We start from the raw sequence: 18,755 nt of genomic DNA on the forward strand, positions 1-18,755 counted from the left end.
AAAAAACAAACAAAAAAAACAGTACTGGCAGTTTAACACGAGAGAGGGGTGACAGAGAGAAAGTGACGTGTGGAAGACCGAGAAAGAGAACAGAAAGCAGGAACAGGAGCGAGAGAGAGGGAGAGAGAGAGAGGGAGGGAGGGAGGGAAAAGGAGGGAAAAAAGATAAATGGAAGCCAGGTGGGGAGTAGAATGACTTGCACACTACTCCCAGCCCAGAAAGACTAAGGAGGGTGAGGAGAGATGGAAAGAGAGAGACGGAGAGAATAGCTTTCCCCTACCGCTCTGCCCGCAAGCCCTTCATTAACTATTCATTACCAACTCTGCACATCCTCCCCCCTCTCTCTTCCTCTCTCTCTCCCTCTACTCGTAGTCTTCTTCCCTCCTTCTCTCTCTTCCTGCCTCTTTGCCCCCTTTGTTTCTAGATCATCCTTTCTGTCAGAGGTAGAACTATCACAGAGACGTTATGTCGCTCGCTCCCCTGCTCGTCCCCCCCCCTCCCGTCTGTCTCAGCCTGTCTCTCTGTTTCTGCTCTCCCTTTCCCCACCTCTCTCTCTCTCTCTCTCTCTTGCTCTCCTCCTTTCCTCTGGCTTTCTCACACCCACTCTTCCCTTTACTTCCTCACTGAAGGCTTGACTGTACAGCCACAATTTCAGCTTGTGTGTGTCAACACGCGCGCGAGTGATGCGTGATTGTTCTCCCCCCAAAAATGTGTGCGTGTGTGTGCGTGTGTCAATCTGCACTGTATTTGCTAATGAGTGTGTCTCAGTGCCTGCTATAAAAAGTGTGTGTGTTTTGTCTACATGTGTTACTCGCCTTCTCTCTGTATTTTTGTATCACACACACACACACACACACACACACACACACACACACACACACACACACACACACACACACACACACACGAGAACAATCATGCATCACGTGTGCACACACACACACGCACGCACACACAAGGTGGATTGGGATGAGTTTCATTGTTTTGCAGATTTGCTGGCTGATGTATGAAGTTGTGTAGTTCTGCCATCATTCAAGAGTTAATGTCTCTCTCTCTCCCTCTCTCCCTCTCTGTCTCTCTCTCTCCCTCTCTGTCCCTCTCTGTTTCTGTCTTACTATCACTCTACCCTATACCCCTCTCTATTTCTGCCTCGCATCTTTCTATCTCTCTTGCTTCCTCTCTGTCTTCCTCCTGCTCCCTCCCTGGTTTCCATGGTGACAGCTGTGCGCTGCAGAAATCACACTGATCTCACAATGAGATAGAGATGAGATAGGAGGGGAGCTTCTCTCTTTCATACATGAACACACACACACACTTGAGCACGCGTGCGCACGGTCATGTGATGCGCGGAGGCATGCCGCTCGCCATGCACCGTCGGCGTGCGACACCTGTGTGTGAACAGGCATAATTGGTTTGGGTGGCGTATCGCTCTCTCTTATTGGATCACGCTTTGCAAGAAACCACATTAGTTTTGTTGATGCCTGCTTCACTGGGCACAGGCAGAGAGAGAGAGAGAGAGATGGGGAGGGGAGCGAGGGGGGGCGTCAGCTGACCTTGAAAGAAGGACCTCCTGATGGACGGCTGATGGGAGCACTGGTCACGTGTGATTGGCTGGGGAAGCGGGCCGGTCACGTGCTATTGGCCAGGCGCAGCTGTCCGTCTATGGCTCCACTCAGCCCCGCCCCCCCCCCGTGTTCTCATACAGGAATCCCGCCATCACTCAGTCGTACAGAAGATGTGGATCAGCAACTTACGCCCCCCCCCAACCTCTCCACCCCACTTGCCCATGCTACAGATACACAAATATGCGCGCACACACACACACACACACACGCACACACACACAAATTTGTATTTCAGATGCAGGTATTGGTTGATGCAGTCACACACTCAAACACACACGTGAACATCCCTACATCACTTACCCACACACACACACACACACACACACACACACACATACATGTGCACTACATGCAATCACACACACATTCACATGCGTGCGGAGTGTTGTTGGCTGCGCGCATTTAAATCGGTGCAGCAGAATTGGGCTTTCTATGGCTTGCTTGGTGTGTGCTGCGCGCGGGACGAGTGAATCCACTCTGATCGGCTCTGTGCATAACTGTAGTCCGCTGACTTCCGGTTTGTACTGCAGCGGTCATACCAGTTTCCTGTTGGCGCGTGCTATGGACAATGGCATATTTTTCGCGACGCCTGCAAGATTTACCATGGATACACGTCAACCACGTGCACACAATTGACGGCTAACTTTCTCCCGCACCTGCCAGCACACGGGCGAAACGTTCCTCATTCTCATCATTGTGACGTAACTTGATACGTGCAACTTGAAATTATCCTCCTAATTGTGGACGGAACGTATGAGGCACAGAGCCGACTGCCTTTATGCACGTGTTTTTCAGAGTCTCTGACGTATCCTCCCCTGTTGTGTCTCTCCGTGTCTCTGGCTGCCTGTCTCTCTTGTCCCCCGGATAAGGACATGTCCTTATCAAGGGAAAACCTCGGGGTCAAGAAGAAGAAAAAAAAGGATCTTAGTCTCAGTGCAGTAGCAATGTTTATTTCTAAGTGAAAATCCAAACTCAACCTGTTTATGTTCTTTTATTTCTTAACATGACTTTAGATTTATTTTTTTTCGGTTGGCTCATCTGTGGGGATGCAAGGGATGTAATTAACTACTTTAATAATTACTTTAGGAGCATCAAACCATCAACATCTCGTTAAACCGGTAGATGACGAGCAAGAAAATAATGAATAAAACAATTAATAAAATAAAATAATTAATTTTTATATTTATGCAATTTAATTTTAATTGAATTTTATTTTTAATTATTTTTATTTTTATTTAATTTTATTTTTTAAATACAATTTCTATTTCTATTGTTTATTTTATTTTGTTTTTATGATATTTTATTTTATTGATATTTTATTCCTTAATTGTTATTAATTAATTAATTTGCCAATTTAATTAAATTTAAATAAGTAATAATTACTTTAGTAGCATCAAGCCATCAACATCTCGTTAAACCGGTAGATGACGAGCAAGACATAATTAATAAAATAATTAATAAAATAAAATTATTAATTCTTATATTTATGCAATATAATTTTAATTGAATTTTGTTTTTAATCTATTTTTATTTTTATTGAATTTTCATTTTCATTTTATTTATATTGTTGGTTATTTTATTTTATTGATATTTTATTTATTAATTGTTATTAATTACATTCATTATTTTGTAAAATTATTCAATAAATTAAAATAAGTAATAATTACTTTAGTAGCATCAAACCATCAACATCCTGTTATACCGGTAGATGACGAGCAAGAAAACAGGTGAACCTCCTAAACGACACTGAGTCTGGCTAACTGTAAGTATTCCTGCATACACACTGACGTAATAGGTCAGCGCGACCTTGGGCTTTACTTTACTTGAGTAAGGGTAACAGGGCTCCCGTGGGGATGGAGAGTTCTTTCTAAATAACACTTTATTAGTGAAGTGATGGGATCACAATCACTGTAACCGCACACACAAAGAGCCTGCTGACAGAAAATTAGATGGAAAAACACCACATATTTACCTGAGCAAGCACATTTCTGGTTCGTGGTTTCTAACACAGGTGTAGGCGATGCAGCATACTGTTAAGAACCTCCGCTGCCTCCGGGGGCGGTTCTACTGGCCTGGCTGTCGACGCAACGTGGAGCTACACGTGCACTGCTGCGACTCCTGCATCTGCCGGGCTCCGAACTGTGGCGGAAGAGGGCCTAGGGCACATAGTGCTTTGGCCAGCCTGTCCGCCAACGACAGCCCCCTAGACATTTGAGGGACTATGTCTTGGGTGATTGGGTCGTCGGGGACGACTGACCCCTCAGGTGGGGGCTATGTAGTGACCGGGGGGGGGGGGGCGGTTGCTCCGACTGTCAGCGGCTCCGCGCTGGGGGAGCACAGTGGCTCATGGGACTGTTAATGTTGGCTGAAATTGTAGAGTTATGTGTTTAAATGACGTGTTTGTTTGAGGGTTCGATTCGGACTGCGTAGAGACAACCATTTTACAGACTGACTGACTGAGGGACCGTGACTAAGACGGTTCGTAATAATGACGTCGTTGGGGGCCGCCATTGTTTGGCAACCACTGGGAGGAGCAGAATTAAACAGGACTCTCGGGGTCGTGCGATGTATAGGACACGAGAGTTTGCGATTAAGGGCTCTCTATCTTTCACGTGACTTTGTTCTCCATGTCGTCCTTACATCTGAGGTGTCACGGTCCACCATACTGACTGTGACCGGTGTGGAAAACTAGCTGTTGAATCCGACGTCTGTGTTTTGCTGACCCGTCCCTCCTCCGGCAGTGAGAACTACAAGTATGGAGTTGCAGTCACCGTCGCTCGTGAGTTGTCAGCTCAGCAGGGAGCATCCTCGTGAAAAAGGAATCCTCGGATAGGAAATCCGATGTGTTACAAACCGCATCAAACTATATGGGAACACTGCTCTGCTGTAATACTGATTGTTAGTCCAACAGAAGCATCCCCACATCATCATCATCATCATCATCATCATCATATTCCATCCTTTTTCCTGGTTTGAGTAGGAGCGTGTTTGCCGCTGCGCCAGGGTTCACCCTACCCGGGCAGAACTGCCAGGAGCGGTGTACGTGGAGTGTCTCCAACCATGGTAAAGATGCAAGTAGTATGACGTGCCCGGACTATAACCTGCGGGCTTCACGGACCAAATAAGTATTTGGAAAGGAGGAGAAATCCTAGATTTCACCTGTCAATAGAGGGCGGCTCTGTGGGCAGAAACACTATGTGTCACTAGAAACTGCATTTGAATCACAGTGTGAATTCAACCCCGCCAGCCAGAGAACTAAGACACTGATCCGGTGCTGAACCGACCTCTCCTCTGTTCCTCTCGCAGTGTGGCTTAAATAAAGGCTGGATGTGGCTTCACGGCCAGATGATCCAGCCGGGGCTTGGTTGACTCCAGTAAAGACCAGACCAACCAGCAGCTCTGAAAGCAGCACCAGGTCATTTTGGAGGTTTCGACATCGTCTTTAACATCAACTGTTGCAGCATAACAACCGAGGGACTTTGTGTTTCACAGCAAAGCAACAAGATACGTGCAACAAGATACGTGCATTTCCGCTTCCGGTGTGGGAAGATGGCGGCGCGAATTCACGTTTGCAGCGGCTTCGCCCAGTACCGCCCATGCAGTGTCTTTGTCCACGTCTGCATATAAGTTTGTTGTGTCTTCGTTTGATGGCTGGGAGAGCTGGCGCTGGATCAGCTGGGAGAGCTTGGTCTGCTGCATCCTGCGGGCCCAGGGACCACGGCCCTGATCGGAGCTGCGCCCGAGGAGGAAACACCGAGGGCGGTCTGACAGGACGCAGAAGCGGGGCAGGCTAAGCTAACTGCTAGCCCACGCAGACCGGCAGTTCCAACAGTCATCCTGGCTGGCGTTCGCTCTCTGGACGGTGGAGGTTTTTGGACTGTGTTGCACTGAGTAGACTGTGTTGTTAACTGTTTGTGTTTTGTTTTTTGTTTTTTGCGGGGGGTTGTTTTGCTTTGTTCTCTCTGTTTTTGTGAGTTTTTGGTGGAGTCTGTAATGTTCACGGACATGTACAACATTACAGTGATTAATATTTACGACAGTGACGTATTGCCGTCACGTGCAGTCATACACTACGTGAGGCAGAACCCGCGAAATCAGTTAGTCAGACAGTAGCTCACAGTACGGCTGTATGCATTGAACCTGAGCTTCTCCAGTAAAGCTCCGCGTGTGCTTGATAAGTTGTCTGTCTAATTGTGTTACAAACGAGAACATCACATTGTCGTTTTGGGGAAATTTGGGATGTGTGTTTGTGTCTTTTGTGTCGCACTGCTGTTGGCTGGGGGAAACGGAATTTTGTTCCTTTTGTGTACGCAAGTACATGAAAGAGATGACAATAAATTGTTCCTGGTTCCTGATTTATTTACAAGCCAGAGCTCCAATGCTAAAAGGACTGGCAAGGTAAAGTACGACTGATATACGTATATGAGTGCCGTAAAGCGTTCCCTGTGTTTCCCAGGAGTCCTGCTGTCCACTGGCTTCTGGGAAGTGGTCTGAACTGTGACTCTCTCAGAGCTATCTCACCAACATTCCTCCAATATACCAAAGCAAAAAAAAGTTAGCTTGTGCCTGTGAACATCCAGCCCGTGTACCAAAACAGTGAATACATGATTTCTAGATAAACTTTAGGGTTGATGTTCAGAGATGTTCCTCAGCCTGATGCTCAGAGATGTTCCTCAGCCTGATGTTCAGAGATGTTCCTCAGCCTGATGTTCAGAGATGTTCCTCAGCCTGATGTTCAGAGATGTTCCTAAGCCTGATGTTCAGAGATGTTCCTCAGCCTGATGCTCAGAGATGTTCCTAAGCCTGATGTTCAGAGATGTTCCTCAGCCTGATGTTCAGAGATGTTCCTCAGCCTGATGTTCAGAGATGTTCCTCAGCCTGATGCTCAGAGATGTTCCTAAGCCTGATGTTCAGAGATGTTCCTCAGCCTGATGTTCAGAGATGTTCCTAAGCCTGATGCTCAGAGATGTTCCTAAGCCTGATGCTCAGAGATGTTCCTCAGCCTGATGTTCAGAGATGTTCCTCAGCCTGATGTTCAGAAATGTTCCTCAGCCTGATGCTCAGAGATGTTCCTAAGCCTGATGTTCAGAGATGTTCCTCAGCCTGATGTTCAGAGATGTTCCTCAGCCTGATGTTCAGAGATGTTCCTCAGCCTGATGCTCAGAGATGTTCCTAAGCCTGATGTTCAGAGATGTTCCTCAGCCTGATGTTCAGAGATGTTCCTAAGCCTGATGTTCAGAGATGTTCCTCAGCCTGATGTTCAGAGATGTTCCTCAGCCTGATGTTCAGAGATGTTCCTAAGCCTAATGTTCATAGATGTTCCTCAGCCTGATGTTCAGAGATGTTCCTAAGCCTGATGTTCAGAGATGTTCCTCAGCCTGATGTTAAGAGAAGTTCCTCAGCCTGATGCTCAGATGTTCCTAAGCCTGATGTTCAGAGATGTTCCTCAGCCTGATGTTCAGAGATGTTCCTCAGCATGATGCTCAGAGATGTTCCTCAGCCTGATGTTCAGAGATGTTTCTCAGCCTGATGCTCAGAGATGTTCCTCAGCCTGATGTTCAGAGATGTTCCTCAGCCTGATGCTCAGAGATGTTCCTAAGCCTGATGTTCAGAGATGTTCCTCAGCCTGATGTTCAGAGATGTTCCTCAGCCTGATGCTCAGAGATGTTCCTCAGCCTGATGCTCAGAGATGTTCCTCAGCCTGATGCTCAGAGATGTTCCTCAGCCCGATGTCACACATGACACGTCAGGAGACACGAACACCGTGGGATCTTTAAATGGTTTGTACATCACCGAGGCTTTAAGTTCCGAGAGAACTTTCCAGACTGTGAAGATGGATTCATGAACTTAGCAATGGCTGAAGTTCCCCTCAGTGTCCAAAGTATTTTTCTTAAATCCAAGTTATGTAGCAGGAAGCTGAATCATCATTCAAATAGTTTTGTCTTTTTAGACCCTGCTGAGGTTGGAATTGTTTGTAGTCCCACTGAATTATGGGAGGCCCATTTAAAATAGAAGCAATTTCAATTTTTGGGCTATTCTGACATAATTTGTCCAAACTTATGATACTGCACTGGTGAGTGTGCAATTTGAATGGTCTGAAGTCAACCTCCCCTTGAGACATATGCATACCAAAATTAATAATCAGGAATCAGGAACAATTTATTGTCATTTCTGTCATGTACTTGCGCGCACAGAAGAAACGAAATTTCATTTACCCCAGCCCACAGCAGTGCAACACGTAAGATAAAAACACACAGAGAGAGAACAAAACAAAACAAAACAAAACAAACACACAAACAGTTAACAACACAGCCCACTCGGTGCAACACAGTCCAAAATTCCCACTGTCCAGGAGAACAAACACCAGCCAGGATGACTGTCGGAACTTCCGGTCTGCATGGGCCAGCAGTTAGCTTAGCCTGCCCCGCTTCCGCGTCCTGTCCGACTGCGCTCGGTGCTTCCTCTTCAGGCGCAGCACCAGGCAGGGCCGTGGTCCCTGGGCCCACAGGACGCAGCAGACCAAGCTCTCCCAGCCGATCCAGCTCCAGCTCTCCCAGCCATCAAACCAAAAAAAATCGAAGCTCAAAATAAAAACGTCACACAATGACACAACCTTACACGCAGACGTGGACAAAGACTCTGCATAGTCGGTGCTGGGTGAAGCCGCTGCAAACGTGAGTTCGCACCGCCATCTTCCCGCACTGGATACCAACACCTACCGTAAATAATAATAATAATAATCATCATCATTATCATCATCAAATAATACTAATAACCAAAGAAGTTCTGATAGTTGTAATTATCATGTAATAAATATGTAACGATAATGACACGTATGTGTATTAAGAGAGCACACGAGGTGGCTGCAGCAGTGTGTCCTGCAGCTTACACTGCTGGTGTTGGTCAGGTGTGTCCTATCACCACAACACTGCGCATGTGTGAGCTTTGTGTGCGTGTGTTTTAGTGCGCATTCGTGGCTGTATGTGTGTGTGTGTGTGTGTGTGTGTGTGGTATTTGTTGCTGAGTTGTCTCTCTGCTGTAGCTTCTCTGTGTTTCCTGCGTTAGGTTCAGTGATGCAGTCTGTTGTACTTCTGAAGGCAGAAGAGAGTGAAGGTCTCCTGAGGCTGTTACAACACATACACTCGGCACACGCACACACGCACGCATACACACACACACACACACACTGTAGAGAAAATCTACCAGTTTCTGAGGCAGTTTCTCTTTGCTTTTGAGGAGTCAGACCTTTCTCAAGTTCCTCTCCAGTATGTGTGTGATGTGTGCTGCTGGGGGAATATACCTATAAGACCTGTATGACCTATATGACCTGTATGACCTACATGACCTGTATGACCTGTATGACCTACATGACCTGTATGACCTGCATGACCTTTATGACCTACATAACCTACATGACCTGTATGACCTACATTTCCTGTATGACCTACATGAACTATATGACCTACATGACCTATATGACCTATAAGACCTACATGACCTGTATGACTTATATTACCTGTATGACCTATTTCACCTATATACGACCTACATGACCTATATGACCTATGTGACCTACAGTGCATCCGGAAAGTATTCACACCCCTTCACTTTCCCCACATTTTGTTATGTTACAGCCTTATTCCAAAATGGATTAAATTCCTTTTTTCTCTCATCAATCTACACACAATACCCCATAATGACAAAGCAAAAATGGTTTTGTAGAAATTTTTGCAAATTTATTAAAAATATAAAACTGAAATATTGCATGTACATAAGTATTCACACCCTTTACTCAGTACTTGGTTGAGGCACCCTGGGCAGCGATTACAGCCTCAAGTCTTCTTGGGTATGAAGCTACAAGCTTGGCACACCTATATTTGGGGTATTTCTCCCATTCTTCTCTGCAGACCCTCTCGAGCTCTGTAAGGTTAGATGGGGAGCGTCGCTGCACAGCTATTTTCAGGTCTTTCCAGAGATGTTCAATGGGGTTCAAGTCTGGGCTCTGGCTGGGCCACTCAAGGACATTCACAGACTTGTCCCGAAGCCACTCCTTCGTTGTCTTGGCTGTGTGCTTAGGGTCGTTGTTGTGTTGAAAGGTAAACCTTCGCCCCAGTCTGAGGTCCTGAGCGCTCTGGAGCAGGTTTTCATCAAGGATCTCTCTGTACTTTGCTCCATTCATCTTTCCCTCGATCCTGACTAGTCTCCCTGGTCCTGCCGCTGAAGAACATCCCCACAGCATGATGCTGCCACCACCATGCTTCACTGTAGGGATGGTATTAGCAAGGTGATGAGAGGTGCCTGGTTTCCTCCAGACGTGACATTTGGCATTCAGGCCAGAGAGTTCAATCTTGGTTTCATCAGACCAGAGAATCTTGTTCTCATGGTCTGAGAGTCCTTTAGGTGCTTTCTGGCGAACTCCAAGCGGGCTGTCATGTGCCTTTTACTGAGCAGAGGCTTCCGTCTGGCCACTCTACCATAAAGGCCATATTGGTGGAGTGCTGCAGAGATGGTTGCCCTTCTGGAAGGTTCTCCCATCTCCACAGAGGAACGCTGGAGCTGTGTCAGAGTGACCATCGGGTTCTTGGTCACCTCCCTGACCAAGGCCCTTCTCCCCCAATTGCTCAGTTTGGCTGGGCGGCCAGCTCTAGGAAGAGTCCTGGTGGATCCAAACTTCTTCCATTTACGAATGATGGAGACCACTGTGCTCTTCGGGACCTTCAAAGCTGTAGAAATGTTTTTGTACCCTTCCCCAGACCTGTGCCTCGATACAATCCTGTCTCGGAGGTCCACAGACAATTCCTTTGACTTCATGGCTTGGTTTCTGCTCTGGCATGCACTGTCAACAGTGGGACCTTATATAGGCAGGTGTGTGCCTTTCCAAATCATGTCCAATCCATTGAATTTACTATAGGTGGACTCCAATCAAGATGTAGAAACATCTCAAGGATGATCAGTGGAAACAGGATGAACCTGAGCTCAATTTTGAGTGTCATAGCAAAGGGTGTGAATACTTACGTACATGCAATATTTCAGTTTTTTATTTTTAATAAATTTGCAAAAATTTTGTGTGGAGATTGATGAGAAAAAATAGGAATTTAATCCATTTTGGAATAAGGCTGTAACATAACAAAATGTGGGGAAAGTGAAGGGGTGTGAATACTTTCCGGATGCACTGTATATAACCTGTGTGAGCTATATCAGCTATATGACCTACATGGCCTACATGCCCTGTGTGACCTATATGACCTACATGACCTGTATGACCCATATGACCTACATGACCTATATAACCTGTGTGAGCTATATGACCTATATGACCTACATGACCTGTATGACCTACATGACCTACAGTGGTGTGAAAAAGTGTTTGCCCCCTTCCTGATTTCTTATTTTTTTGCATGTTTGTCACACTTAAATGTTTCAGATCATCAAACAAATTTAAATATTAGACAAAGATAACACAAGTTAACACAAAATGCAGTTTTTAAATGAAGGTTTTTATTATTAAGGGGGAAAAAAATCCAAAGCTACATGGTCCTGTGTGAAAAAGTGATTGCCCCCTAAACTTAATAACTGGTTGGGCCACCCTTAGCAGCAACAACTGCAATCAAGCGTTTGCGATAACTGGCAATGAGTCTTTTACAGCGCTGTGGAGGAATTTTGGCCCACTCATCTTTGCAGAATTGTTGTAATTCAGCCACATTGGAGGGTTTTTTAACCGCCTTTTTAAGGTCATGCCACAGCATCTCAATCGGATTCAGGTCAGGACTTTGACTAGGCCACTCCAAAGTCTTTATTTTGTTTTTCTTAAGCCATTCAGAGGTGGACTTGCTGGTGTGTTTTGGATCATTGTCCTGCTGCAGTACCCAAGTGTGTTTCAGCTTGAGGTCACGAACAGATGGCCGGACATTCTCCTCCAGGATTTTTTGGTAGACAGCAGAATTCATGGTTCCATTTACCACAGCAAGTCTTCCAGGTCCTGAAGCAGCAAAACAGCCCCAGACCATCACACTACCACCACCATATTTTACTGTTGGTATGATGTTCCTTTTCTGAAATGCGGTGTTATTTTTACGCCAGATGTAATGGGACACACACCTTCCAAAAAGTTCAACTTTTGTCTCGTCAGTCCACAGAGTATTTTCCCAAAAGTCTTGGGGATCATCAAGATGTTTTCTAGCAAAACTGAGATGAGCCTTTATGTTCTTTTTGCTCAGCAGTGGTTTACGTCTTGGAACTCTGCCATGCAGGCCATTTTTGCCCAGTCTCTTTCTTATGGTGGAGTCATGAACACTGACCTTAACTAAGGCAAGTGAGGCCTGCAGTTCTTTGGATGTTGTTGTGGGGTCTTTTGTGACCTCTCGGATGAGTCGTCGCTGCGCTCTTGGGGTAAATTGGTCGGCCGGCCACTCCTGGGAAGGTTCACCACTGTTCCATGTTTTCGCCATTTGTGGATAATGGCTCTCACTGTGGTTCGCTGGAGTCTCAAAGCTTTAGAAATGGCTTTATAACCTTTTCCAGACTGATAGATTTCAATTACTTTGTTTCTCATTTGTTCCTGAATTTCTTTGGATTGCAGCATGATGTCTAGCTTTTGAGAATCTTTTGGTCTACTTCACTTTGTCAGGCAGGTCCTATTTAAGTGATTTCTTGATTGAGAAGAGATGTGGTAGTAATCAGGCCTGGGTATGGCTAGAGAAATTGAACTCAGCTTTCCAAAAATGTGATAAACCACACTTAATTTATATTTTAACAGGGGGGGGGGCAATCACTTTTTCACACAGGGCCATGTAGGTTTGGATTTTTCTTTTCACTTAATAATAAAAACCTTCATTAAAAAACTGCATTTTGTGTTTACTTGTGTTATCTTTGTCTAATATTTAAATTAGTTTGATGATCTGAAACATTTAAGTGTGACAAACATGCAAAAAAATAAGAAATCAGGAAGGGGGCAAATACTTTTTCACACCACTGTATATGACCTGTGCAAGCTATATGACCTATGGATTCCCATCACCTTCTCCATCATCCTTCCCTGTGAACTCTGACCTGTCACCAGCAGTTGTGACTTCCACATCTGATCCCTCGCTAACAGATTCTCCACTGACATGCAGTGATAAAAACACACTCTCTCTCTCGCTCTGTCTGTCTCTCTCTCACACACACACAGTAAAAAAGATTCATTGAATGTCTGCAGTTAATTTCGATGATGCAAACATTGATTTTCTTACTCCACTGCCCTCTCCTCCTCTCTGTCATCTCTCTCCTCCTCTCCCTCCTCATCTCAGTCCTCCTCTCTCCTCTCTCCTCTGCTCTCTCTCCTCCTCTGTCCTCATCTCTCCTCCTCTCTCTCATCTCTCCTAATGTCTCCTCCTTTCTCATCTCTCCCCTCATCCTTCCTCCTCTTTCACCTCATCTCTCCTCGTCTTTGTCCTCCTCTTTCTCCTCCTCTCTGTCCTCATCTCTCTCCTCCTCTGTGTGTGTGTGTGTGAGCAGCCTCGGCTCCTAGGCTGCGGCCCATGCGGGGCCAGTCTCTGCTGGAAGGGGACAAGCTGTACCTGAAGTGCGAGGCGTCGGGGAACCCCAGTCCTTCCTTCCGCTGGTACAAAGACGGCCACGAGCTTCAGAAAGGCAGAGATCTGAAGATAAAGACCAACAAGTGAGTCCGGTGTGACGCAGTGGGCAGGGGAGAGCGCGTGTCATTAGGATCGCTCTTCATCCGCTTTGAGTCCCGGTGTGTGGACCATCAGGCGTCGTGCCGTGTGCTGCTGTACGCTAGCTGGCGGATGTGTGCACACCGTGTATCACTTTACATACTGCAGGCCTACGAATCCCACACGGTGTAGCTCAGCCCTGCACAACAGCCCTGCACAACAGCCCCACACACCAGCTAGTCTGAGCTGGATTCTGATGCATTTGATATAGTACTCATAATCTCATTCTCTAAACGCCATCTTCCTGTCAAAAGTGTTTCTGGGTAATTACCTATTTCTAATGCGTTGTCAGTGATTGTAAAGGATTAGAATGACCAAAGAAAGTTGATCAGTTCATCTGGACACAACGTTTATTGACAGATACTCTGTTTCATCCCTCGGCTAAGTGACGACTGCAGGTATGCCCACCCTGATAAACAATACAGTGCTGCAATACAGTTGCACCACCACCGAAACCAACGACCACCGTCATATGGCAGTATTATGGGAGGGACGGTGCTGGATCCGAGTCCGACTCCTTGGATAAAGTCTTCACGGTTCGAGACACTCCGCGTTGCGCGAGATCGTGTGACACCCCCCCCCCCCCCGTGAGATACAGGAAACAGGGTGAAAGAAGAAGAGTGTGCTGCTAGAACGACTGGGACTTATTCACTCCTAAAACGACCATGGGCGGTCAAAATGACCGCCGAGTTTTAAACTCGATACTGTGTCAAGATAAATACCCAGTTGAGATATTAAGGCATTACATATGTCAGTATGTCTGTTAGGAAACGACGGACACCAAAATTAACATTTTAACAACTATAATACTATAGCAAACCCAGGTCTCCTGCACCAGGGGCGACTAGGTTACGCAGCCGACTAAAGGGTCCGACCCGTTAGCCAACGGCCTAGTGAGTCTACACATGCGTGATCAGTACAACAGCTTGTTTGCAGTCACGTGATTCCGATGACGCGCGAGATTCGGGCGGAGGGCAGGAAGTGGAAAAGCAGAACGGACGAGATGGAGCTGGTTTTAGCCCGACCTGTGCTACTCTAGACCAGTGGTTCTCAACCTTTTTGGGGTCCTGGACCCCCTGCGTATTTTTGATCTACCCTGAGGACCCCTCCACCTGATCTTGGGGGAGGGGGGTTGCAATTTGATAGAAACAGTAGAAACTGCATTTTAAATTGCATTATAGCATTTATTCACTCTTTGGGGCAAAAATAAGAGCTTTCAGTTGTAACTTAGATATAGTTAACAAAACAGAATTCTTATGCAGTAACTTTCAGATATATGTAACAAAACAGAATATGTATTCAGTAACTTTCAGATATATGTAACAAAACAGAATATGTATTCAGTAACTTTCAGATATATGTAACAACAGAATTCTTATGCAGTAACTTTTAAAAATGCAAACGGGAGCGAGATCTCTTATTAAAATACAATAAATTACACTTGTGAAACAGATGTAATTAGAGAAAAAAGTCCTGTTACCCTTTATAGTTTAGGTAGATAAAGGTCTCAGCCACATTTGAGTAAAATAATCCTATTTCTATAAATGTCATAGGATCTTTTTTTTTAAAGATATTTTATTTTCACGGACCCCTTGCAATTACACCACGGACCACTAGGGGTCCGCGGACCCCCGGTTGAGAAACACTGCTCTAGACGATATTGTGAGAGAAAGGTATCAAACAGAAAGTAAGATATTGTGGCGAATACCGAGCTAGATTGTCGGGACAGGGGCTGTTGTCAGGGTTACTAGAGAGGGCAGCTGCCATTGGGTGGGGGGCACGCGCTGTCGCGGGGATAGCCAGCTTGACCCGGGAGCGTGGGCAGTTGTTATCTGGAGTCCTACAAGTGTAACCGGTTATTTTCTTGCCCGGTGCGGAATTCGATACGGGGTGTACTGCACCACAAGGCGACATCACCAACCGCTCGGCTAAAGGGTCAGACCCGTTAGCTAGGGGCTAACGTGTCTTATTAGTAGTTTACACAAGTATACACGTGAGTCGAGCTGCCCCCCCCCCCATATGCCGGGACCCGCCGGGTTACAGCCCCAAGCAAACCCCTATACCAGCAGAGAGCCAGAGAGTGATCAGCTAGACGCTCTTTCGTCGCTGAACACCAAAAAGGGTGAGTCTACAAACATCAAGTTAACGTTACGCCACCGAGCGTCAGGACGGCGGGTTAGCATAGCGCGGTCGCTAGCCGCTATCGCTAGCTAACAGTAGCTAACGGCCGCCCGGTCTGCCGCGGCATCGTGTATTCGCCCACGCCGCTGGGCATACGTTGGACATGATCCTTATGTTATGAAGAGTGGGGTTTTATAACTGAATTGGAAGACTTGCCTGCTATCGAGGCGGTGGTTCTCCGACCCCGCTCCTCCCGACCGCAGACGGCGGTTCGCACGCCATCTTTCTTGTTTCTTGTATTTCCTCCCTTACGACTGTAAACTACTAATAAGACACATTAGCCCCTAGCTAACGGGTCTGACCCTTTAGCCGAGCGGTTAGTGATGCCGCCTTGTGGTGCAGTACACCCGTGTCGAATCCCGCACCGGGCAAGAAAATAACCGGTGGCAGCGGTGGGATCCGGAAGTGTGCAGATCCTCAGAAGTCTTTTCGGAGCGCGGGAATGGCAAAGCGCGAGGGCGCGCTTCCGGGGAGGGTGACGACTGTAAACTACTAAGACACGTTAGCCCCTAGTTAACGGGTCTGACCCTTTAGCCGAGCGGTTAGGGATGTCGCCTTGTGGTGCAATACACCCCGTATCGAATCCCGCACCGGGCAAGAAAGTAACCGGTTATACGAATAACAGCTTTTTGGTACGCGATAAGCACTCCTCGTAGTTTCTCGGTTTAATCGATGTGAGCAACCGGCGTTTTGAGAGTTTGTGACGGTGCTTCCTGTGTAGAGAATCACTTCCTGCCCTCCGCCTACAGTTCGCGCGTCATATGCAAACAAGCTATACTGTTTTTCCAACTATTTAAAATGGCCGCTGGCCGACGCCTGTAAATACAGCAACGCCTCGGTGGTCGTCATGGCGCGTCTGAAACGGCGTCCGTACCCAGACATGTTGGACATAATACCTGAAAACACATGTTGCTGATCTAACAAACGTAACGAGGCCTATAAAACGTGACATGGAAAAAAAGAACTGAACGGTGTGAAGGAAATGACGTGCACAAAACGCGTCATAAATAGTGACGTGCGCGCGAATTACGCGCGGTCATTTTGACCGCTCGTGGTCGTTTTAGGTAGATCTTATCATAACCGTTTTTTGTGCTGTTGACCTAAAACTCATTTTAATGCAAATATATGCAGTTTTAGGCGCATTCGGGCAGCGGCACAGTTGTTAAAGTTATTAAACTTTGAAAATCCAAAACGGTCAAAATGACCGCCTTGGTCGTTCCAGTAAAGTTTACAGTTTTAAAGCAAAGCAGTTGTGCTACACAACAAGAGAAGATGGCACAACACTGTGTTAGAACTTCCGTGCTGGCATTACGTGTGAAAACGTGCCTTGATAATGCCAACATGTTGGGCCCAGTTCTTAAAACAAATAAAACCCGAGAACTGCAGTGGTGTTTTGTCTCCTGCTCACCAAGGCGTCCACTGTATCGTGCTGAATCCAACCCGTGGGCCCCGAATCGTGAGACGTATCGAACCGTGAGCTCTGTGGATCGTCCCACCCCTAGATACGGGTGTGACCATTGAGCATGCGTACTATTCACAGAGGTTTGGGGAATAGTTGCAATCTTTAAGATGGCGACAGATGTACTCTTAGACCCCCCCCCCCGGTTCGGGGATGGTCGTTCCCTCTTATGTACCAGTCACTCACTGCAAGTGACTTATAGATTGGAGAAACTAAACAGACTGGCCAGGACTCCACAGTCTACACCATCCACAGGCCAGTAGACACTCTTTCAAGGATGAGGATGTGCACATCCTTGATAGGGAGAAACACTGGTTTGAACGGGGAGTCAAAGAGGACATCTATGTGAAGAGGGAACAACCATCCCTGAACCGGGGGGCTAAGAGTACATCCGTCGCCATCTTACAATGCTGTGATTACAACCGTTCTCCAATAGTGTGCCAGCAGTACACATGGCCATTGTAACGAACGCTAGTTAATGGTCACACCCATATTTGCATTTGGAACTGATGGCTGGTTTCAGTCGTTAGGCACTGTATTGTTTATAAGGGTGGGGACACCTGCAGTCACTGTATTGTTTATAAGGGTGGGGACACCTGCAGTCACTGTATTGTTTATAAGGGTGGGGACACCTGCAGTCACTGTATTGTTTATAAGGGTGGGGACACCTGCAGTCAGGTGAGACTGAAGAGGTCATTTCGATGATGATGAAACGTTTCTTTCTCAGGAAACGCTGTGTCCACATGAACTGGTTCACCTTTCCGTGATTTTCTTACCTGGATTATTTGAGCATGCATCAAGTAATAGTCCATTAACCCTGCTGCAGACCACCGTGGACAGACCTCCATGACTGAGACTGCAAGACGTTTTCTCATCCACTCACGTGGCCTCTGTGTTCACACAGGCATGCAGGTTATAAGGCATCGTAGTGCTGTTATACATATTGTAACAATCTCGGATGAATAGGCTCGCTTAGCCCTTGGCTAATGGGTCGGACCCTTTAGTCGAGCAGTTAGCGATGTCTCTCGCGATACGGGTTCGCGTCCCGGCTGCGGCAGTTCCCGTCTCTGCGTGAGTTCAGTAAAGGAGACTGAAAGGTTACCTTTGCCATTACTTCCACGTTCACCACAATATACTCTGTGTGCCTCTTGTTCTCTCTCTCCATCTCTATCTGTTTTTCCCTTTCTTTTCCTGAAGGAAAAACTCCAAGGTGCAGATAAGTCGTGTGCGGGTGGAGGATTCCGGCAACTACACGTGTGTGGCTGAGAACTCGCTAGGCCAGGAAAACGCCACGAGCTTGATCAGCATTCAGATATGTGAGTGACCACGAATGACAGACCTGCACCTGTGCAAAACGTGCCGTTTGGGATGGGGAAAAGGCTGACCGGAAGCGCCACATTTTGAAAAAGTATCTCAAAAATTGCAAAAAAGCTGACCTGAGGTGGTTTTTGGTTTTGCTTTGGTTTTGCAAAATTAAAAATGAAATGTGTACAGAATTTCATCACATGATCAGCTGTTTGTTCACCTGAACTGGTCCATCGTTGTTGTGGATGTTGTTGAAGTATGGACATATGACGTAGGACACGTCTAACTATGCCCAAGGTTTTTTTTCTCGCTTAAACAGATCTGATGGAAATGCGCCTAATTTGCACATTGTTTTCTGCCACTTTAAAAAAAAAAAGTCACCTCACTTTCATGGAAACATGCTTTTTGTATGGGCGGCACGGTGGCGCAGTGGTTAGCGCGGTCGCCTCACGGCTAGAAGGTCTTGGGTTC

General features: G+C 46.5%; 1 protein-coding gene across 1 annotated transcript in view; it reads left to right on the plus strand.

The window, feature by feature from the left end:
- Positions 1 to 18,755, plus strand: part of nrg2b (neuregulin 2b) — an 84,662-nt gene that overhangs the window by 34,839 nt on the left and 31,068 nt on the right. The window contains exons 2-3 of the mRNA XM_056275546.1: positions 13,122 to 13,284; positions 18,177 to 18,295. Coding sequence (XP_056131521.1) covers positions 13,122 to 13,284; positions 18,177 to 18,295 — 282 coding nt within the window. The remainder of the gene's footprint in view (positions 1 to 13,121; positions 13,285 to 18,176; positions 18,296 to 18,755) is intronic.

The sequence above is a fragment of the Lampris incognitus genome, chromosome 1 (genome assembly GCF_029633865.1).
Source record: "Lampris incognitus isolate fLamInc1 chromosome 1, fLamInc1.hap2, whole genome shotgun sequence".
Classification (NCBI taxonomy): domain Eukaryota; kingdom Metazoa; phylum Chordata; class Actinopteri; order Lampriformes; family Lampridae; genus Lampris; species Lampris incognitus.